We start from the raw sequence: 21,813 nt of genomic DNA on the forward strand, positions 1-21,813 counted from the left end.
TTTATTTTCAAATTGTTTAATTTCTAAAATATTCTCTTGAGTTCTAAAATATATTTCTTCCCTGGGTGGCCATCTGATCTTTTTTGGTGTCGGGGGCAAAAAGGCCACACCCCCTGCCCTTCCCCTTTCTCCTGAATCTCCCCTTCCTTCCCTCTTAATCCTAGAGATCCAGCCTCCTCCCACCCACCCCATCTCAGAGGGGTATAAATAAGTGTCTGCTTCCATCCTGGGCTACACTTTGAAGGCTAAAGAGAAGATCTCAAGATGAAAACTCTGCTGCTGGCCTTGCTGGTGGTGACCGTCGTGTGCCTGGACTTTGGTAAGGTCACCAAACTTTGATCTTGGATGATAATCAAACCCAAAACAAGGGGAGAGTTAGGGTAGTTGTGGTCCATCCTGTTGTTGGGACTTTCTCACCCTTTTGCCCTGCACAAGGAAGGTCCATGGGAGCCTTCAGGGGGGAAATGGAATTCTGGGGTAGACTGCCTCTGAAAGTGGAGGCTCCTTTGCGTAGTGAGTTCTGCCATGGGATTCCTCCAGGGAAGGAGATGAAAAATGTTTCTGCTCACCTCCCTCTGGCTTTGCCGTCCTTCAGTATTTTGGACGGTGCGGCCAAAGGGGACCAGAGATGCCTCCTTCAAGTCAAGCCTGGGCAGTCCTCAACGTCAACCAGAGATTGGTTGTTGTTGCTGAGATTCCTGGGACCCATCAATCTATCAAACACCCTTGGGGGTCTCCCATCCTAGGATTAACCCACCCCAACCCTGCTTAGCTTCCACACGGAGACCAGCCATTTAGATATCCATTTAATAGCGTCTTTCAGAAGAGATTAGATGGGATTTTTTTACTCTCAGCTTTTATCCCAGCTACTGTGGCGCAGGGGTTAAAATGCAGCATTGCAGGCTAATTCTGCTTACTGCCGGCTGCCTGAAGTTCGGCAGTTTGAATCTCACACACTCAAGGTTGACTCGGCCTTTTCCATCCTTCCGAGGTGGGTAAAATGAGGACCCAGATTGTTGCAGGCAAGAGGCTGACTCTGTAAACTGCTTAGAGGGGGTCGTAAAGGACTGTGAAGCGGAATAAAAGTCTAAGTAATATGGCTATCTAGTTTTGTAATGAGGAAGAAACCTAATACTCCTTCCTCCTATTTCCCCCACAGCAACAACGCTGTGAAGGTTGGATGGACAGAGAGGTGATTGAGTCCAAAGTCACTAACTTGCCTTTCATGGCCAAAGTTGGACTAGAACTCAGGTTTCCTATTTCTAGACCATTTGATCTTTCTAGGGAAATTTTCACAGCTAAGCTTAGAATGAAAAGATCTATCACTTAATACAGTGATGGGTAACCTTTCTCTCCTCATATGCCGAAATTGTCCCCACACCAGTGGTGGGTTTCAAAAATTGTTGGAACCTACTCTGTGGGTGTGGCCTCCTTTGTGGGAGTGGCTTGCCACCCATCTGACCGCATATGAAATTATGAATTAGTACTTAGGTCGGTCCAAGTAGCTATTCAGAAACTCTGGCATTGAAGCATGCAAGTCTCAAAGCTGTCAATTTACAAGATCCTTGCCAGTGGTGGGTTTCAAAAAAGTTTGGAACCTCTTCTGTAGGTGTGGCCTGCTTTCCGGTTCCACTGGTGGAACCTCTTCTAACCGGTTCGGTAGATTTGACGAACCGGTTCTACCGAATAGGTGCGAACTGGTAGGAACCCACTTCTGTCCCACACCCACAGTGCAATGCACACAATAATAATACACACACACACCCATGCACGGCCTACTCTGCCTCCTTCACCATAGTGGGGGTTTGTGTTTTCGCCCTCCCCAGGCTCCAGAAGCTTCCCTCGAGCATCTGGGAGGGCGAAAACAGCCTCCCCTGAGCTCCAGAGGGCAGAAACTGGCCCGTTTCTAAATTTCCATAACTTCCAGGAGGCCCATTTTTCATCCTCCGGGAGGGAGAAAATGGCCTCCCCTGGGCTCCGGAGCCCCCCCCCCAAAAAACCTTCTGGCATTAAAAACGGAGCATGAGGGTGGAGCGCTGCATTCCTCAATGCTCCCCCCCACCCCCCACACATATCCACACGTGACCCCAATGTATGTACACACACCATGCGCGACCGAGCTCTGAAAATCAGCTGAGAGGCAGGTCCATGCGCAATGGAGCTCAGCTAGGTGACGGCTTACATGCCTGCATAGGGTGTTCGTCATCACGGACCTCATACGTAAACAAGATTACCCAAAAAATATATCAATGTAATATTTCCATATTTCATAACTTTCATCCAGGACGCACCCTGGAATGTTACCAATGCCCCAGAGCAACTTGCAGAACCATACACAAATGTCCCAATGGGCAGAATCTCTGCTTTAGAAGAAGGACATGGTACAAAAATGTCGGTAAGCGCAGTTCTTATCTTTTCTCACCGTTGCCCCATGTAATCATTGCTTCTTTGACTTGTTCCTTTTCCATTTTATACATCAATAAGTAATTGCATAATTTTAAGTCAATTTTTTCACCTGTTCCCCGTTAGAATCCTATGAAACGCTCTTGGTTCTTTATTTAGACCCCGTGTTTTAACATCTTCCTTGTATCTTGATTGTATCTGAAGATACGGCCGTAAGAGGCTTTTTTGGATGAGAAGTGAAATGTTTTCTTTCTTTTTTTTTATAAATTTTTTATTTTTATTTTTATTACATAGAAACGTATACATACAACAATAGAAAAAGAAAAGCAAAAAACACGAAGCCCATTGTCACATACAGTATGTCGTTTGGTTACAGGTCTTTTAACATTTATCATTCTTATACCTTCATTGTTTCATTGAATAGATTATAATTTAGTATCGTTTCTTATTCCTCTACCTGTGGCAGTCCATCCCAACTATGTTTTCCCCCCCACATACACAACCCGTATCTCTCTGCTATATATTTAATAGACACAACAATAAAATAAAATTAAAAAGAAAGGGAAAAAAAGGGAAAAACACACACACACACACACACACACACACACACACACACACAAAGGGGAAAAAAACCATCATCACATGCAGCATGTCGTTTGGTTACAAGTGTTTTAACATCCACGTCCTCGAATAATATTTACCATCTCAAACTTTTCATCTAGTAAAATTAAAAACCTCATTTTCATTCTACAATATATATTCAGTTAACATTAGTATTATTTTTCCCCAGAAAATATACTTATGTTCATTATTGTCCTTGTATTTAATACCTTCAAACGGAGATCTTATTCCTTCATTATTCATCAAAACGTCACTGCATATATATATACCAGTTTTCAAGTATTCCCTTGTTAAAATTGTTTATCAGCAGCGAAATATCATTATAATACGTTCTTAACATTATACATTATATCACCAGACCTTATATTAATTTTTCATTGTATCATTGTTAGATTATTTCACAGCATAGTTATATCATCATTAGAAGTGAAATGTTTTCAAAGGGGGAAAAAAATACAACAGGAATAAAATAGAACAAATTGTTATTAGATATTTCTTATTATTATCCCGCCTTGTTCCCGCCTTCTCCTTTAGTGAAAAATGTAGAAAGCTTTCTAAATCCTTTGTTCTTGGCTCTCTTGGCATCTTGGCCAGGAGCCCTTTTCCTTGGGGTACCCCAATAAAAAAACAATTAAAATACCTGCACCTCATGTCTGGCGTCTTTCATTGGCCTCGGCACAAGGCTCAGGACTGGATTGGGGACAACAGATGCATGGATGTGTTCACTGTGTCTTTTTCATTTTCTTCAGCAACAACCACTGATCTGTTCTTTCGTATTTTTTTTAATAATAATTCTTTGTGTTTCCTTCAAAGGATTCCTGGTAGTAAAGGGATGTGCTGCTACCTGCCCTACTGTGAAACCCAAAGAGACCATTGAGTGTTGCTCAACAGACCGTTGCAACTTTTAGTTCTACAAATGGCTAAATTCCATGCGTTTGGCTCTCATCCATCATGGGGCATCCTTGACAATTTATGCTCCAGACCTTTACCGCCAGATGGTCCATAATAACCCTCCCCGCTGGTCATGACTTGCTGCTGGGATGGGATGCATTCTTATGGTATAAGGGAACCAAAGCACATGGTTACTTTAGAAGACATTATATAAGAGAGGCTGGTTACTTTAGAAGACATTATATAAGAGAGGCTCTGTTATTAAACTGGGAGAAGATTAAGAAATTACATTATTTAAAAATTCCAGTCTTCAATCAACCATTGAAGCCTTTTCATATTCAATAATATACAAAAAGGAGCAAACAAGTTAGATATGCTGAACTATTAAATACAGAGGGTGAACTTAAATCCATTCAAAATTTGAAACAGGAAGGAATCAAAATTAATTGGTATTCATATGTAAAAATACATTCTAGATACAATGAAGGTCAAAAAATGGAGGGTTTTTATGATAAAATGACTGAATTAAATAAAATCTTAACAGGTACTGATGAAAAAGTAATTTAAAAACTTTGTAGCTACCTATTAGAGATGAAGCTACAGGAAGAAGAAGTTAAAGAAACTATGTTAGAACAGGAGGGTGACCAATTTTATAAGGTATGGGATTTAGAGCCAAGGTGGCGCAGTGGTTAAATGCAGCACTGCAGGCTACTGCTAGATCAGCAGGTCAGCGGTTCAAATCTCACCGGCTCAGGGTTGACTCAGCCTTCCATCCTTCCGAGGTGGGTAAAATGAGGACCCAGATTGTTGGGGGCAATATGCTGACTCTCTGTAAACCGCTTAGAGAGGCCTGAAAGGCCTATGAAGCAGTATATAAGTCTATTGCTATTGCTATTTGTTCTACCAATGGTTGGATAAAAAAACCTGGAAATGAAATTGTTTATTAATGGACTACCAGAAAGTTATAATTGTTATGAAAGTTGTTTGTTTTTTTTGCTATGAAATAGAGTGTTTGATCATATGATATATAAAGGACAATAATATATTCAATGTATAAGAATGGGATGATTTGAATCCTATGTATAATTGTAAGCATTGACCATGTTATACTGGTAAGATTTTTATATGGTAAATGGACTAATGATGATGTAATAAATAATTGATACATATATGAATTGAAATGTTCAATAACTACTTGGATTAGCAATGGGAAACTATTTCTGAAGTTGAATATGTTGCACTGTAAGTATTCTATACTCTATGGATGATTAATATTAGCGGTAACTTGAACACATAATGTTCAATGATAATGATGTATTTAGTTATGTTTGATGGATAAACAGTGATCTTATTTTTAATTGTAAAAAGTGATGCACAAAACTTTGTAACCAAACGACATGCTTGACGAAATTGAGGAAAGTTTTTTATATGTGTTGTTTTGTTTTAGTCGGTTTTAAAAATTTTGTGTGTGTGTGTGTGTGTGTGTGTGTGTGTGTGTATGCATGTATGCATGTATGTATGTATATAACCCTCCCCGCTGCTCAGAGGTGCTATTCAGCAGGTTCTGACCATTTCTGGAAAACTGGTAGTGAACATTTTCAGTTGTTTAGAGAACCAGTAAATACCACTTCTGACTGGCCCTGCCCCCATCTATTCTCTGCCTCCCGAGTCCCAGCTGATTGGGGGGGGATGGAGATTTTACAGAAGCCTTCCCCTGCCACTCCCACCAAGCCACGCCCACCAAGCCACGCCTACAGAAACGGTAGTAAAAAAAATTCAATCCCACCAATGCGCTGCTCTCTTTGACATCTCTCTGTCTTCCCCTTTTCTCTTGCTCTGTAAGTTTCCTTCTGCTAGTTCTGTAGTTCAGGAATCAAATAAACCTTAGCATTCAACTCAAGTGTTTTGATTTTTTGGAAACATCCCTTTCACAAAACCCACAGGTAGAGAGCCTTCCTCCAGGATGCAGCAGGCAGTTTATATTGGGATGAGCAGGCTTAGGTCCAATCCCTGTTGAACCGTGGCTTGGCTTGGCTAATGGGTAATGACCTTACACTCAGACAGGGTCAAGAAAGAGAAGACAAACCCACAACTGAATCCTTCCTCAGTGACCTCAAACGTCAGTGCTTCTCCTTCCCTCCCTTTCTTCTCTCTCTGGGGCAAGCTGAGAGGCAGAGGAAGATGCCTTAAAACACTGGAGGGGGATTTGGGGTGAAGAGTGACAGGCCCCTTCTCCATTCCGCCCACCTGGGAGGAGACAGATCTTGATTTGATGCTTGGTTCTGAAGGCTGGTCTCAAGCTCTTCTCAGTTCTACAGTATGAATGTTGAAGGGGACACCAGAGATCACTTAGCTGGGTGTTAGGGCTGAGTGGGAATTTTTCATTTAAAAAAAATCATTTAAGAGCAGCCTGATTCTTTTCAAATACAGATACCACATAGCATAGGGGGAAAAAACCCACATGGGCATTACAAAAATGTAGCAAGTAAGACTAATAGTCTTTAGTTGGCAGGTTTCTAAGTCCTATCTTACATAATAGAAGACGTTTCCATCAGAACGGAATGGAGTAGAATATAATAGAATGGAATAGAATAGAATAGAATAGAATAGAATAGAAAAATGGAATGGAATGGAATATAATGGAATGGAATAGAACAGAACAGAACAATAAAATACAGAATGGAATGGAATAGAATAGAATAGAACGGAACGGAACAGAAGGAACAGAAGAGAATAATAAAATACAGACGGATGGGGTGGAATGGGAAGGGAAGAGAACGGAACAGAACAGAACAGAATGATAAAATACAGAATGGAATAGAATGGAATGGAATGGAATGGAATGGAATAGAATAGAATAGAATAGAATAGAATAGAATAGAATAGAATAGAATAGAATAGAATAGAATAGAATAGAATAGAATAGAATAGAATAATAAAATACAGAATGGAATGGAATGGAATGGAATAGAATAGAAAAAATGGAATGGAATGGAATAGAATAGAATGGAATAGAACAGAACAGAACAATAAAATACAGAATGGAACGGAACGGAATGGAACGGAACAGAACAGAACAGAACAGAATGATAAAATACAGAATGGAATGGAATGGAATGGAATGGAATAGAATAGAATTGAATAGAATAGAATAGAATAGAATAGAATAGAATAGAATAGAATAGAATAGAATAGAATAGAATAGAATAGAATAGAATAATAAAATACAGAATGGAATAGAATGGAATGGAGCGGAACAGAACAGAAAGGAACAGAAGAGAATAATAAAATACAGACGGATGGGGTGGGATGGGATGGGAAGGGAAGACAACGGAACAGAACAGAACAGAACAGAACAGAACAGAACAGAATGATAAAATACAGAATGGAATGGAATGGAATGGAATGGAATGGAATAGAATAGAATAGAATAGAATAGAATAGAATAGAATAGAATAGAATAGAATAATAAAATACAGAATGGAATAGAATGGAATGGAGCGGAACAGAACAGAAAGGAACAGAAGAGACTAATAAAATACAGAAGAATGGGATGGGAACAGAACAGAACAGAATGATAAGATACAGAATGGAATGGAATGGAATGGAATGGAATGGAATAGAATAGAATAGAATAGAATAGAATAGAATAGAATAGAATAGAATAGAATAGAATAGAATAGAATAATAAAATACAGAATGGAATAGAATGGAATGGAGCGGAAAGAACAGAAAGGAACAGAAGAGACTAATAAAATACAGAAGAATGGGATGGGAACAGAACAGAACAGAATGATAAGATACAGAATGGAATGGAATGGAATGGAATGGAATGGAATGGAATGGAATGGAATAGAATAGAATAGAATAGAATAGAATAGAATAGAATAGAATAGAATAGAATAGAATAATAAAATACAGAATGGAATGGAATGGAATAGAATAGAATGGAATAGAACAGAACAGAACAATAAAATACAGAATGGAACGGAACGGAATGGAACGGAACAGAACAGAACAGAATGATAAAATACAGAATGGAATGGAATGGAATGGAATGGAATGGAATGGAATGGAATGGAATGGAATAGAATAGAATAGAATAGAATAGAATAGAATAGAATAGAATAGAATAATAAAATACAGAATGGAATAGAATGGTCTGAGCGGAACAGAACAGAAAGGAACAGAAGAGAATAATAAAATACAGACGGATGGGGTGGGATGGGATGGGAAGGGAAGAGAACGGAACGGAACAGAACAGAACAGAACAGAACAGAATGATAAAATACAGAATGGAATGGAATGGAATGGAATGGAATAGAATAGAATAGAATAGAATAGAATAGAATAGAATAGAATAGAATAGAATAGAATAATAAAATACAGAATGGAATAGAATGGAATGGAGCGGAACAGAACAGAAAGGAACAGAAGAGACTAATAAAATACAGAAGAATGGGATGGGAACAGAACAGAACAGAATGATAAGATACAGAATGGAATGGAATGGAATGGAATGGAATGGAATGGAATGGAATAGAATAGAATAGAATAGAATAGAATAGAATAGAATAGAATAGAATAGAATAATAAAATACAGAATGGAATTGAATGGAATGGAGCGGAACAGAACAGAAAGGAACAGAAGAGACTAATAAAATACAGAAGAATGGGATGGGAACAGAACAGAACAGAATGATAAGATACAGAATGGAATGGAATGGAATGGAATGGAATAGAATAGAATAGAATAGAATAGAATAGAATAGAATAGAATAGAATAGAATAATAAAATACAGAATGGAATAGAATGGAATGGAGCGGAACAGAACAGAAAGGAACAGAAGAGACTAATAAAATACAGAAGAATGGGATGGGAACAGAACAGAACAGAATGATAAGATACAGAATGGAATGGAATGGAATTGAATATAATAGAATATAATATAATAGAATAGAATAGAATAGAATAGAATAGAATAGAGTAGAGTAGAGTAGAGTAGAATAGAATAATAAAATACAGAATGGAATAGAATAGAATAGAATGGAATGGAATGGAATGGAATGGAATAGAATAGAATAGAATAGAATAGAATAGAATAATAAAATACAGAATGGAATAGAATGGAATGGAGCGGAACAGAACAGAAAGGAACAGAACAGAATGATAAAATACAGAATGGAATGGAATGGAATGGAGCGGAACAGAACAGAAAGGAACAGAAGAGAATAATAAAATACAGAAGAATGGGATGGGAACAGAACAGAACAGAATGATAAAATACAGAATGGAATGGAATGGAATGGAGTGGAACAGAACAGAAAGGAACAGAACAGAATGATAAAATACAGAATGGAATGGAATGGAGCGGAACAGAACAGAAAGGAACAGAAGAGAATGATAAAATACAGACGGATGGGATGGGATGGGATGGGAAGGGAAGAGAACGGAACAGAACAGAACAGAACAGAACAGAACAGAACGATAAAATACAGAATGGAATAGAATGGAATGGAATGGAATAGAATAGAATAGAATAGAATAGAATAGAATAGAATAGAATAGAACAGAGCAGAATGATAAAATACAGAATGGAATGGAATGGAGCGGAACAGAACAGAAAGGAACAGAAGAGAATAATAAAATATAGAAGAATGGGATGGGAACAGAACAGAATAGAATGATAAAATACAGAATCGAATGGAAGGGAACAGAACAGAATATAATAGAACAACAGAGTGGGGAGGGACCTTGGAGGTCTTCTAGTCCAACCCCTGCTCAGGCAGGAAACCCCATATACCATTTCACACAAATGGTTGTCCAGTCCCTTCTTAAAGACTTCCAGTGTGGGAGCATTCACAACTTCTGGAGGCAAGTCGTTCCACCGATTAATTGTTCTCACGGTCAGGAAATTTCTTCTTGGTTCAATTCACAGCCTACGGATTAAAATAAAGTGTCTACTTTCTGATATGACAAAGTCATCCAGCTGGCTTTATGCCAAAGGCAGGAGTTGAACTGGGACTTGAACTTTCCCTTTTTTTAGCCAGGTGCCTTAACCACAGCACCAGACTGGCTCTCTTGCCATGAGATGGTCACCTTAGTCTTATTTTTTCACTGCATTCTGTCACTTAAATTACTAGAGCCTGCAGATCACTAGTAGCGTCATTGGCCCAGCATAGATTATTGTTTCTTTCTCTAATTTTAAAGCCACAATCATGTTTGACTTCTGTTTTCTTTGACAGATGATAGATAGATAGATAGATAGATAGATAGATAGATAGATAGATAGATAGATAGATAGATAGATAGATAGATAGATAGATGTGAGAGAGAGAGAGAGAGAGAGAGAGAGAGAGAGAGAGAGAGAGAGAGAGAGAGAGAGATGGAGAACATGTGTCTAGTAAACGTTGGAAATGTAACCAAAAACCTGGCACATGTTATCATCTGTGGTGGACGTGTTGTAAAGCACGTGTTCTACACATGTGGCTAGAAAAGACTTCAGGAAAACATGTTGATCTTAAACCTGAACTTCTTTTATTAGACATAGTACCAGAAACGTTTGATAAACAAAGTCTAAATCTAATATCTCATGTATTAGCAGCAGTGAGGGTTTTATTTGCTCAGCCTTGGAAAAATGAAGAAATGCCACCAGATGATGTTGGATTGTGCAGAAATGGACAGACTTGCTTTGAAGATCAAAGGGAAGGAAGATACAGAATACTACCAAAGATGGAATTTATTTTTTCAATGTCTGGAAGAAAGGGGTAAAGATCAGGAATATAATTGGTATTGTTAAGCAGACAGAAAAAAACCCAGAGAACGGGATGTTTACCAAGCACTAATTAAATGTAACAGTAGAACATTAATAAAAATTTATTTAAAAGAGATAATTTGGAAAGAAGGGAAACTGGGACAGACCCAATGAAGAAGCAAGCAGTCTCTGTCTTGAAGATGGAAGGTACCATTCCACCTGCAATATAGGAGCTCCCGTACAATTGCCGTCTCTCCCTGAATTTATCACAGGCAGCACAATCTGCGCAGAGGACACAATTGAAGCAGACCAAAACATAACACTGAACTCCCTCAAACAGAAGAAGTGAACTGAGCTTGTTGCTGATAAAGCTTGGATGATTTATGCTTTATCCATCAATCAATCAGAACTGAGCTGGAAGGGACCTTGGGGGTCTTCTGGTTCACCCCCCCCCTACTCAAGCAGGAGACCCTCTACCATTTCAGACAAGGGTTTTTCCCAGCCTCTTCTGAAAAGCTCCAGTGATGAAGCTTTTCGGTTTGATCCCAAGCATGCTGCTTAAATATTGCGCATATTCTCAAAAATGCCCCTTGATCCATGAGCAAAATCCACTAGAAAATCAAATTATGGAGCAACATAGGCATTTTTTTTGGAATGTAAGCTTTTTCAAATCAGTGAGATTAACTGTGGTTAATGGCCAAGATGTTCAGTAGATAACAGGGAAGAGGAAACCGTGATTAAATGGTTGGTTCTGGGTGTTCTTTATGCTTGTGGTGTCCCTGCAGGCGTTTCCTTATCAGGGTAACACGGTCCATGCACGTGAGTGCAATGTTCTCCTTCCAAACCATGCTCAGATAATTTTATGTAGCCTGCTTAAAAAAAAGGGGGGTCTCCAGGAGAACCGTCATGATTAAAGAGAAGAATAAGATTGGAAAAGGATCTGGACCAGGAACCGGTGGAGCTGCAGGGTCAGGAAGAGGAGCAGGTGGAGGAGGACATTTCAACGTTGGATGGTCCAACAGTGGAGGGACCCATTTGATGAATTGGGGGAGCTTCTTCATAGCTTCTGATGAGCGACCTGGGAAGTGGGGCACAGTAGTGTAAAGAGCTCCTTCTTTAGCATCGCCGTCTTCCAGAGATGCTTGGGGGCTCACTGTTCCAGCAGGTCAGAGGCAAAAGAGCATTTGGGAAACAAGAGGAGCATCTGTTGCAACAAGTTTGAGGATCTGCAACAGAAAGTCCTGATGCCCCCATTTTTTCATCTTGCTCACCTCTTCTGAATTTAACATACACCCTTATTCGAAAAGGGCTGGCTCTCCATTAAAGAAGAATATACTGATATCACATCTCTGTTCTTCCCAGTTGTATCTCTCGCCGCACCCAACAAGGGCAATAAGGAAACTTTTGCTTTGCATATTTTTATGTATTTATTTTCAAATTGTTTAATTTTTAAAATATTCTCTTGAGTTCTAAAATATATTTCTTCCCTGGGTGGCCATCTGATCTTTTTTGGTGTTGGGGGCAAAAAGGCCACACCCCCTGACCTTCCCTTTTCTCCTGAATCTCCCCTTCCTTCCCTCTTAATCCTAGAGATCCAGCCTCCTCCCAACCACCCCATCTCAGAGGGGTATAAATAAGTGTCTGCTTCCATCCTGGGCTACACTTTGAAGGCTAAAGAGAAGATCTCAAGATGAAAACTCTGCTGCTGGCCTTGCTGGTGGTGACAGTCGTGTGCCTGGACTTTGGTAAGGTCACCAAACTTTGATCTTGGATGATAATCAAACCCAAAACAAGGGGAGAGGTAGGGTAGTTGTGGTCCATCCTGTTGTTGGGACTTTTTCACCCTTTTGCCCTGCACAAGGAAGGTCCATGGGAGCCTTCAGGGGGGAAATGGAATTCTGGGGTAGACTGCCTCTGAAAGTGGAGGCTCCTTTGCGTAGTGAGTTCTGCCATGGGATTACTCCAGGGAAGGAGATGAAAAATGTTTCTGCTCACCTCCCTCTGGATTTGCCGTCCTTCAGTATTTTGGACGGTGCGGCCAAAGGGGACCAGAGATGCCTCCTTCAAGTCAAGCCTGGGCAGTCCTCAACGTCAACCAGAGATTGGTTAAAGCTGCTGGGATTTCTGAGACTCCTAAATCTATCAAACACCCTTGGGGGTCTCCCATCCTAGGATTAACCCACCCCAACCCTGCTTAGCTTCCATATGGAGACCAGACACTTAAGTTTCCATTTGCTTTTATTTCATGGCTTCTTTCAGAAGAGATTAGATGGGGGTTTTTTTTACTCTCAGCTTTTATCCCAGCTACTGTGGCGCAGGGGTTAAAATGCAGCATTGCAGGGTAATTCTGCTTACTGCCGGCTGCCTGAAGTTCGGCAGTTTGAATCTCACACACTCAAGGTTGACTCAGCCTTTTCCATCCTTCCGAGGTGGGTAAAATGAGGACCCAGATTGTTGCAGGCAAGAGGCTGACTCTGTAAACTGCTTAGAGGGGGTCGTAAAGGACTGTGAAGCGGAATAAAAGTCTAAGTAATATGGCTATCTAGTTTTGTAATGAGGAAGAAACCTAATACTCCTTCCTCCTATTTCCCCCACAGCAACAACGCTGTGAAGGTTGGATGGGCAGAGAGGTGATTTAAATCCAAAGTCACTAACTTGCCTTTCATGGCCAAAGTTGGACTAGAACTCAGGTTTCCTATTTCTAGACCATTTGATCTTTCTAGGGAAATTTTCACAGCTAAGCTTAGAATGAAAAGATCTATCACTTAATACAGTGATGGGTAACCTTTCTCTCCTCATATGCCGAAATTGTCCCCACACCAGTGGTGGGTTTCAAAAATTGTTAGAACCTACTCTGTGGGTGTGGCCTCCATTGTGGGAGTGGCTTGCTGCCCATGTGACCGGATATGAAATTATGAATTAATACTTAGGTTGGTCCAAGTAGCTATTCAGAAACTCTGGCATTGAAGCATGCAAGTCTCAAAGCTGTCAATTTACAAGATCCTTGCCAGTGGTGGGTTTCAAAAAAAATTGGAACCTCTTCGGTAGGTGTGGCCTACTTTCCGGGTCCACTGGTGGAACCTCTTCTAACCGGTTCGGTAGATTTGACAAACCGGTTCTACCGAATAGGTGCGAACTGGTAGGAACCCACTTCTGTCCCACACCCACAATGCAATGCACCCAATGCATGGGTTTGTGACACATACACACACAGACACACCCATGCACGGCCTACTCTGCCTCCTGCACTAAGGTGACCAGATTTTCAGATTGGAAAAGAGGGACACCTTTGACCGGCGGGGGGGGGGGGGCGGGCTTGATTAAAAATTTTATACGGAGCAACAAAAATTTTCATACATCACAAAAATAGTATTGTAATATTTTTTTTATTTCAACATAACTACAATTTACAAATATAATACGTTTATATATACGCAACTGCAGTAACAATGACAATGATGAAGGATTGGATTGAGTTAAAGAATAAAAGAATTCTGATCTTAGAAGGCCATGACCTGCAGGCAGGCTGGCATAATTTCTTATGGAATGACAAACATAAAACGCACAAATACTTCCAAAATCATTTAATTAGAACTTTACTGCAACAATGGCTCAAAATCAAAAAAATCCACTATGTGAAAACCCCAAATTGGCTATCACCAACAGAAAGAACGACACACCCAAATTTTACAGATTGGAACAAAATTCTAAGATACAGAGATCTAATTGACAGACAGGGAAATTTAAAAACAATTGAAGAATTGGCAGATCAGAATATGAAAGGTGATTGGCTAACCTACCTCCAAATTAAAACTAAATACAATAAAGACACTAAAATATATGGTATTGAAACAGAACCACACGAATTGGATAAAATTATTCAAAGTCTTGAAGTATCAAATGGAAGAGGAAATTGTAAAAGAACCAACGATAAAATGGGCACAGAACTTTGGCTATAACATTGAACTAGACAAATGGGAAAAATTTTGGGGAATAAATTTAAGAATGACACTATCAATCCCATACAAGGAAAACCAGTACAAAATGCTTTATTATAGATGGCATCTGGCACCGTCAAGGTTGGCCAAAATTTCAACAAATACCTCACTAAATTTCTGGAAATGTGATTCAATACATCATGGCACATATTATCATTTATGGTGGACTTGTGAAGAGGCAAAAAAATTCTGGAAAAGGATCAAAAATTGGTTGGAAGAAATAACAAAGGTTAAGTTAGATTGGAAACCTGAACTCTTTCTATTTGGAATTATACCGATGAAATACAAAAAAGAAATACAATATCTAATACTACATATACTTACAGCAGCAAGGATCGCTTTCGCCCAGAAGTGGAAAAATAAACTAAACCTAAATGAAGAAGAAATAATAAGAAAAATTATAGACTGTGCCAAAATGGATATATTAATGAAAGAAATACAGGGAAAAGAAGAATCAGAATTTTATTGGATATGGGATAATTGGTATATAGTTGGATGGAACAAAGGAATCACAGACAGTGGTCACATTGGTTTTGCCCCATTTTATGACCTTCCTTGCTATAGTTGTTAAGTGAATCACTGCTGTAAAGTGAATTTGGCTTCCCTATTGAATTTGTATGTTAGAAGGTTGCAAAAGGTGAGCATATGACCCTGGGACATTGCAACCATCATAAATATGAGCCAGTTGCCAAGTGTCCAAAGTTTGATCACTTGACTGAATGGATGCCAAAATGGTCAAAAGTGTGCAAAATGGTCATAAGATATTTTTTCACTCCCATAGTAACCGAATGGTCATTAAATGAAAGGTTGCAAGTCAAGCACTATTTGTATTTATTGGAGCTGAATTTGATCTTAATCTGGTTGTTGTAGTGTTGAAAGTGGGATGGGGGTATCAGTCTGCACCTTTAAAAGATTGTTTCTCAATTCTTATATTTGAATATTCAAATTTTCAATATTATTGAAATATGTCAATAAAGATTCTAAGTCATCCAGGTCTCTGAAAGCTGAGACAAATAGCAAAAAATAAAAAAATTAAAGTCCAGTTGCCATGATTCAACTTCCAGATATTATTGAAACATATTATTCTTATTCAGATGAGAATCCTTTTTAAAAAATACTGTATTCACTTAAATTTTGCCCTTGGGGGAATATTGAAGGTACATCTCTTACAAGATATTGCAAAAATAAATAAATTGTGGAATAGAAAGTCAACTGGTGAAGTTTGCCATTTTATCTACTTCTATAGAACCCCTTTCTGCCAGGGCTACCAGGATACCTAAAAATAGGAGTTGTGACTTGTCGAAGGTGGACTGGTCTGTCATGATGGCAAAGGCAAACAGCTGTGGTGTTGGAGTGTTAAACCGAAAAGGATTTTCCTCCCGCCCCGGCTGAGTGAATGAATTTGGGATCGCCGCGGCAGGAGAGCGAGGGAGCAGCCGCCCGAGAACTTCCACGCGGTTCAGGGGCTTCTGCCGGGCGGCGGGAGCCCCGGAAGTGAGTGGAAGTTATCTTGACGACTGAAATGGACTCCAAACGGACTCCACGGCAGGAGAGCGAGGGAGCAGCCGCCCGAGAACTTCCACGCGCTTCAGGGGCTTCTGCCGGGCGGCGAGAGCCCCGGAAGCGAGTGGAAGTTATCTTGACGACTGAAACGGACTCCAAACGGACTCCACGGCAGGAGAGCGAGGGGGCAGCCTCCAGAGAACTTCCACATGGTTCAGGGGCTTCTGCCGGGCGGCGGGAGCCCCGGAAGCGAGTGGAAGTTATCTTGATGACTGAAACGGACTCCAAATGGACTCCACGGCAGGAGAGCGAGGCAGCAGCCGCCCGAGAACTTCCACTTGGTTCCAGAGCTTTGCCGCCCATGCCAGCACAGCACAGGGGCTGGCTGTGAACTTCGCAAAGGGGGAGAAGGAGGAGAGGAGGGCTGTCTCCTCCCCCCAGCGCCTCCCGATTCCCACCGGTACCAAATCATAACATGAACATGATTTACTCACCAGTGAGTAAGCGCAGCTGCAACCCCAAAACAAAGACGAAATGAAATGGAGACTCGCGCAGGCGTGCTCAGCTAAGGAGTCCAGCCAATCAGTGAGCTGGTTGGAATGGAAAATTTTCAGCACGTGGCGTGCTGAAAATTTTCCATCCCAGCCAGCTCACTGATTGGCTGGAGTCCAGGCCAATCCAATCAATGAGCGGCAGGCTGGGCTGGCTTAAATTTGTAGGATAGAACGGAACAATGAGCCAGCCCAGCGAGCTAGCAGCTGATGGGCGGGAGCTACGAGCGCCAAAAAAAGCGTGCTTTTTAAAGAAGCGTGCGGGACGTGGGAAAATGCATGAAAAAGCGTGGCTGTCCCGCCAAATGCGGGACGTCTGGTCACCTTATCCTGCACCATAGTGGGGGTTTGTGTTTTCGCGCTCCCCAAGCTCCAGAAGCTTCCCTCGAGCATCTGGGAGGGCGAAAACAGCTTCCCCTGAGCTCCAGAGGGCAGAAACTGGCCCGTTTCTAAATTTCCATAACTTCCAGGAGGCCCATTTTTCGTCCTCCGGGAGGGAGAAAATGGCCTCCCCTGGGCTCCGGAGCCCCCCCCACCAAAACCTTCTGGCATCAAAAACGGAGCATGAGGGTGGAGCGCTGCATTCCTCAATGCTCCCCTCCACCCCCCACACATATTCACACGTGACCCCAATTTATGCACACACACCATGCGCGACCAAGATCTGAAAATCAGCTGAGAGGCAGGTCCATGCTCAATGGAGCTCAGCTAGGTGACGGCTTGCATGCATGCATTGAGGGCTACGTGTTTCCCATCACGGACCTCATAGGTAAATAAGATTACCAAAAAAATATATCAATGTAATATTTCCATATTTCATAACTTTCATCCAGGACACACCCTGGAATGTTACAAATGCCCCGGAGTACTTTGTAGATCCATACGCAAATGTCCCAATGGGCAGAACCTCTGCTATACTGTAGGAAATATATTTTATTCAATTTTCACATTCCATTTGCAATCATTTATATACAGGGTATTTACTATAAGAAAAGAAAAAAAAAAAAAAGAAAAAGGGAATAAAACGAACAAGTAAAAAAGAAACACAACTCATCATTCACAACCCCACCTAACCCTTGCGTCCTCCATACACCCCATCTACCCCCTCCAACTTTCCTTTCTCCCTCTAACACTCCCCTCCTACTTCCCTTTCCCCTCAAGCCTTCCTTCTCCCCTTACTCCCCAGACACCCTCCTTACATTCCCCTTACTCCTTACATTCCCCTTACTCCTTCCTTACTCCTCCCTCTTCCTTCCCTCTACCTCCCTCCTTGGTGTATGCCTTTATTCGAGTGTTGTTTGATCTAATAAAAGTAAAGTAAACCAAGGAAAATAATAATAATAATAATAATAATAAGAAAAAAAAAAGAACCACCGTATATAAATACATTCTTGTTCTTATTAAAACTATATTAACACCCCCCACCCCACCCCCCACAATCCCCATCCCTAATCCTCCCGACTTCCCAGGGTCCACACCTGGCACTACCTTCTATCTAAGATATCTTGTATACATATGGATTAAAAAATAAAAGTAATATATCAAAAAAAAAAAAAGAAAAGCAGAGAAAGAAAAAAAAAAGGAAAAAAAGAAACCACTCTTTGTGTTGATCTCAGCCCCCCATCTTTATCTATGCTTAAATAGTATAAATCATTCTATCTATATTTTATTCTCATCTCTTACTTCTTTGCTATTTACCCCAACCTTCTGTAGACTCTCCCGTTCCCTTCCTAAACCTCATGATCCCTTCCAGTAAGATTTAAGCAGCGTAGTTTATGCCATATATTCAAATATAACTTTACAGACAAGTAATCAAACTTTCCCATCTAGTAAAATTTAAACAACGTAAATGATCTTTCTTTACCCCTTTTTCAAACAGTAATTCAAAATAATCTAACCCGATTTCCCCTTCTTAGTAAAGTTAAGCAGCGTAGATCAGATATTACTTTACACAGGAATCAATTTCTGTAATTCCAACCGACTTCCCCTTCTAATAGAATTTAAATAACTTAGTTCATTCCACATGTATTTTACCCTCATCCCCCACTTGTCTGATATTTACCACTATCAAATTTATACTACCATTTGTTTAAAATATAACTCAGAGCGATTTGTAGCATGAATCCTTCCACATATTCCAATAATACTTTCAGCAAAATTCAGTTAACCTTCTATTTTAAGGTAGTCGCTTCTAACAAAATTTAAACAACATAAATCATTCCACATTCTTTTTACAGTTATCTTAAGATAATCCCAAGCGGCTTCCTGTTCTAATAAGCTTTAAACAACGTAAATTTTGCCCTCATCCCTTGCTTGTCTAATATTTATCACAAATAACGTAGTACTACCATTTGTTTAAAATATAACTCAGAGCGATTTGTAGCATGAATCATTCCACATATTCCAATAATACTTTCAGCAAGATTCAGTTAACCTTCTATTTTAAGGTAGTCGCTTCTAACAAAGTTTAAACAACATAAATCATTCCACATTCTTTTTACAGTTATCTTAAGATAATCCCAAGCGGCTTCCTGTTCTAATAAGCTTTAAACAACGTAAATTTTGCGCGACCAAGATCTGAAAATCAGCTGAGAGGCAGGTCCATGCTCAATGGAGCTCAGCTAGGTGACGGCTTGCATGCATGCATTGAGGGCTACGTGTTTCCCATCACGGACCTCATAGGTAAATAAGATTACCAAAAAAATATATCAATGTAATATTTCCATATTTCATAACTTTCATCCAGGACACACCCTGATATGTTACAGATGCCCCGGAGTACTTGGTAGAAGCGTACGCAAATGTCCCAATGGGCAGAACCTCTGCTATAGAAGGAGGAATTTTTACGATCTACTCGGTAAGCACAGTTCTTATCTTTTCTCACCGTTGCCCCATGTAATCATTGCTTCTTTGACTTGTTCCTTTTCCATTTTATACATCAATAAGTAATTGCATAATTTTTAAGTCAATTTTTCACCTGTTCCCGTTAGAATCCTATGAAACGCTCTTGGTTCTTTATTTAGATCCCGTGTTTTAACATCTTCCTTGTATCTTGATTGTATCTGAAGATATGGCCGTAAGAGGTTTTTTTGGATGAGAAGTGAAATGTTTTCAAAGGGGGGAAAAAATACAACGGGAATAAAATAGAACAAATTGTTATTAGATATTTCTTATTATTATCCCGCCTTGTTCCCGCCTTCTCCTTTAGTGAAAATGTATAAAGCTTTCTAAATCCTTTGTTCTTGGCTCTCTTGGCATCTTGGCCAGGAGCCCTTTTCCTTGGGGTACCCCAATAAAAAAAACAGTTAAAATAACTGCACCTCATGTCTGGCGTCTTTCATTGGCCTCGGCACAAGGCTCAGGACTGGATTGGGGACAACAGATGCATGAATGTGTTCACTGTGGCTTTGTCATTTTGTTCAGCAACAACCACCGATCTGTTCTTTCGTATTTTTTTAATAATAATTCTTTGTGTTTCCTTCAAAGGATTCAGGGCCCGCAGGGGATGTGCTGCTACCTGCCCTAATTTGGAACCGTATGAGATCATTAAGTGTTGCTCAAGAAACCGTTGCAACTTTTAGTTCTACAAATGGCTAAATTCCATGCGTTTGGCTCTCATCCATCATGGGGCATCCTTGAACATTTATGCTCCAGACCTTTACCGCCAGATGGTCCATAATAACCCTCCCCGCTGGTCATGACTTGCTGCTGGGATGGCATGCATTCTTATGGTATAAGGGAACCAAAGCACACGGTTACTTTAGAAGACGTTATATAAGAGAGGCTCTGTTATTAAACTGGGAGAAGATTAAGAAATTACATTATTTAAAAATTCCAGTCTTCAATCAACCATTGAAGCCTTTTCATATTCAATAATATACAAAAAGGAACAAACAAGTTAGATATGCTGAACTATTAAATACAGAGGGTGAACTTAAATCCATTCAAAATTTGAAACAGGAAGGAATCAAAATTAATTGGTATTCATATGTAAAAATACATTCTAGATACAATGAAGGTCAAAAAATGGAGGGTTTTTATGATAAAATGACTGAATTAAATAAAATCTTAACAGGTACTGATGAAAAAGTAATTTAAAAACTTTATAGCTACCATTAGAGATGAAGCTACAGGAAGAAGAAGTTAAAGAAACTATGTTAGAACAGGAGGGTGACCAATTTTATAAGGTATGGGATTTGTTCTACCAATGGTTGGATAAAAAAACCTGGAAATGAAATTGTTTATTAATGGACGACCAGAAAGTTATAGTCATTGTTATGAAAGTTGTTTTTTGCTATGAAATAGAGTGTTTGATCATATGATATATAAAGGACAATAATATATTCAATGTATAAGAATGGGATGATTTGAATCCTATGTATAATTGTAAGCATTGACCATGTTATACTGGTAAGATTTTTATATGGTAAATGGACTAATGATGATGTAATGAATAATTGATACATATATGAATTGAAATGTTCAATAACTACTTGGATTAGCAATGGGAAGCTATTTCTGGAGTTGAATATGTTACACTATAAGTATTCTATACTCTATGGATGATTAATATTAGCGGTAACTTGAACACATAATGTTCAATGATAATGATGTATTTAGTTATGTTTGATGGATAAACAGTGATCTTATTTTTAATTGTAAAAAGTGATGCACAAAAGTTTGTAACCAAACGACATGCTTGACGAAATTGAGGAAAGTTTTTTATCTGTGTTGTTTTGTTTTAGTCGGTTTTAAAAATTGTGTGTTTGTGTGTGTGTGTGTGTGTGTGTGTGTATGTATGTATGTATGTATGTATGTATGTATGTATGTATGTATGTATATAACCCTCCCCGCTGCTCAGAGGTGGTATTCAGCAGGTTCTGACCATTTCTGGAAAACTGGTAGTGAAAATTTTCAGTTGTTTAGAGAACCAGTAAATACCACTTCTGACTGGCCCTGCCCCCATCTATTCTCTGCCTCCCGAGTCCCAGCTGATTGGGGGGGAATGGAGATTTTACAGAAGCCTTCCCCTGCCATGCCCACCAAGCCACGCCCACCAAGCCACGCCTACAGAAACGGTAGTAAAAAAAA

General features: G+C 39.8%; 2 protein-coding genes across 2 annotated transcripts; both read left to right on the forward strand.

The window, feature by feature from the left end:
* Positions 1–264: 264 nt before the first annotated feature.
* LOC116512064 (weak neurotoxin WNTX34-like) lies at positions 265–3,932 on the forward strand. Its single transcript, XM_032222340.1, has 3 exons — positions 265–324; positions 2,285–2,395; positions 3,774–3,932. The coding sequence occupies exons 1-3, from the start codon at positions 265–267 to the stop codon at positions 3,930–3,932; spliced, it is 330 nt and encodes a 109-aa protein (XP_032078231.1).
* An 8,428-nt stretch (positions 3,933–12,360) lies between these two features.
* Positions 12,361–20,303, forward strand: LOC116512065 (weak neurotoxin 10-like). Its single transcript, XM_032222341.1, has 3 exons — positions 12,361–12,415; positions 19,469–19,579; positions 20,209–20,303. Exons 1-3 carry the CDS (start codon positions 12,361–12,363, stop codon positions 20,301–20,303), a joined length of 261 nt encoding a protein of 86 aa, XP_032078232.1.
* The last annotated feature ends 1,510 nt before the right edge of the window (positions 20,304–21,813 follow it).

This window comes from Thamnophis elegans, chromosome 8 (genome assembly GCF_009769535.1).
Source record: "Thamnophis elegans isolate rThaEle1 chromosome 8, rThaEle1.pri, whole genome shotgun sequence".
NCBI classification, from domain to species: domain Eukaryota; kingdom Metazoa; phylum Chordata; class Lepidosauria; order Squamata; family Colubridae; genus Thamnophis; species Thamnophis elegans.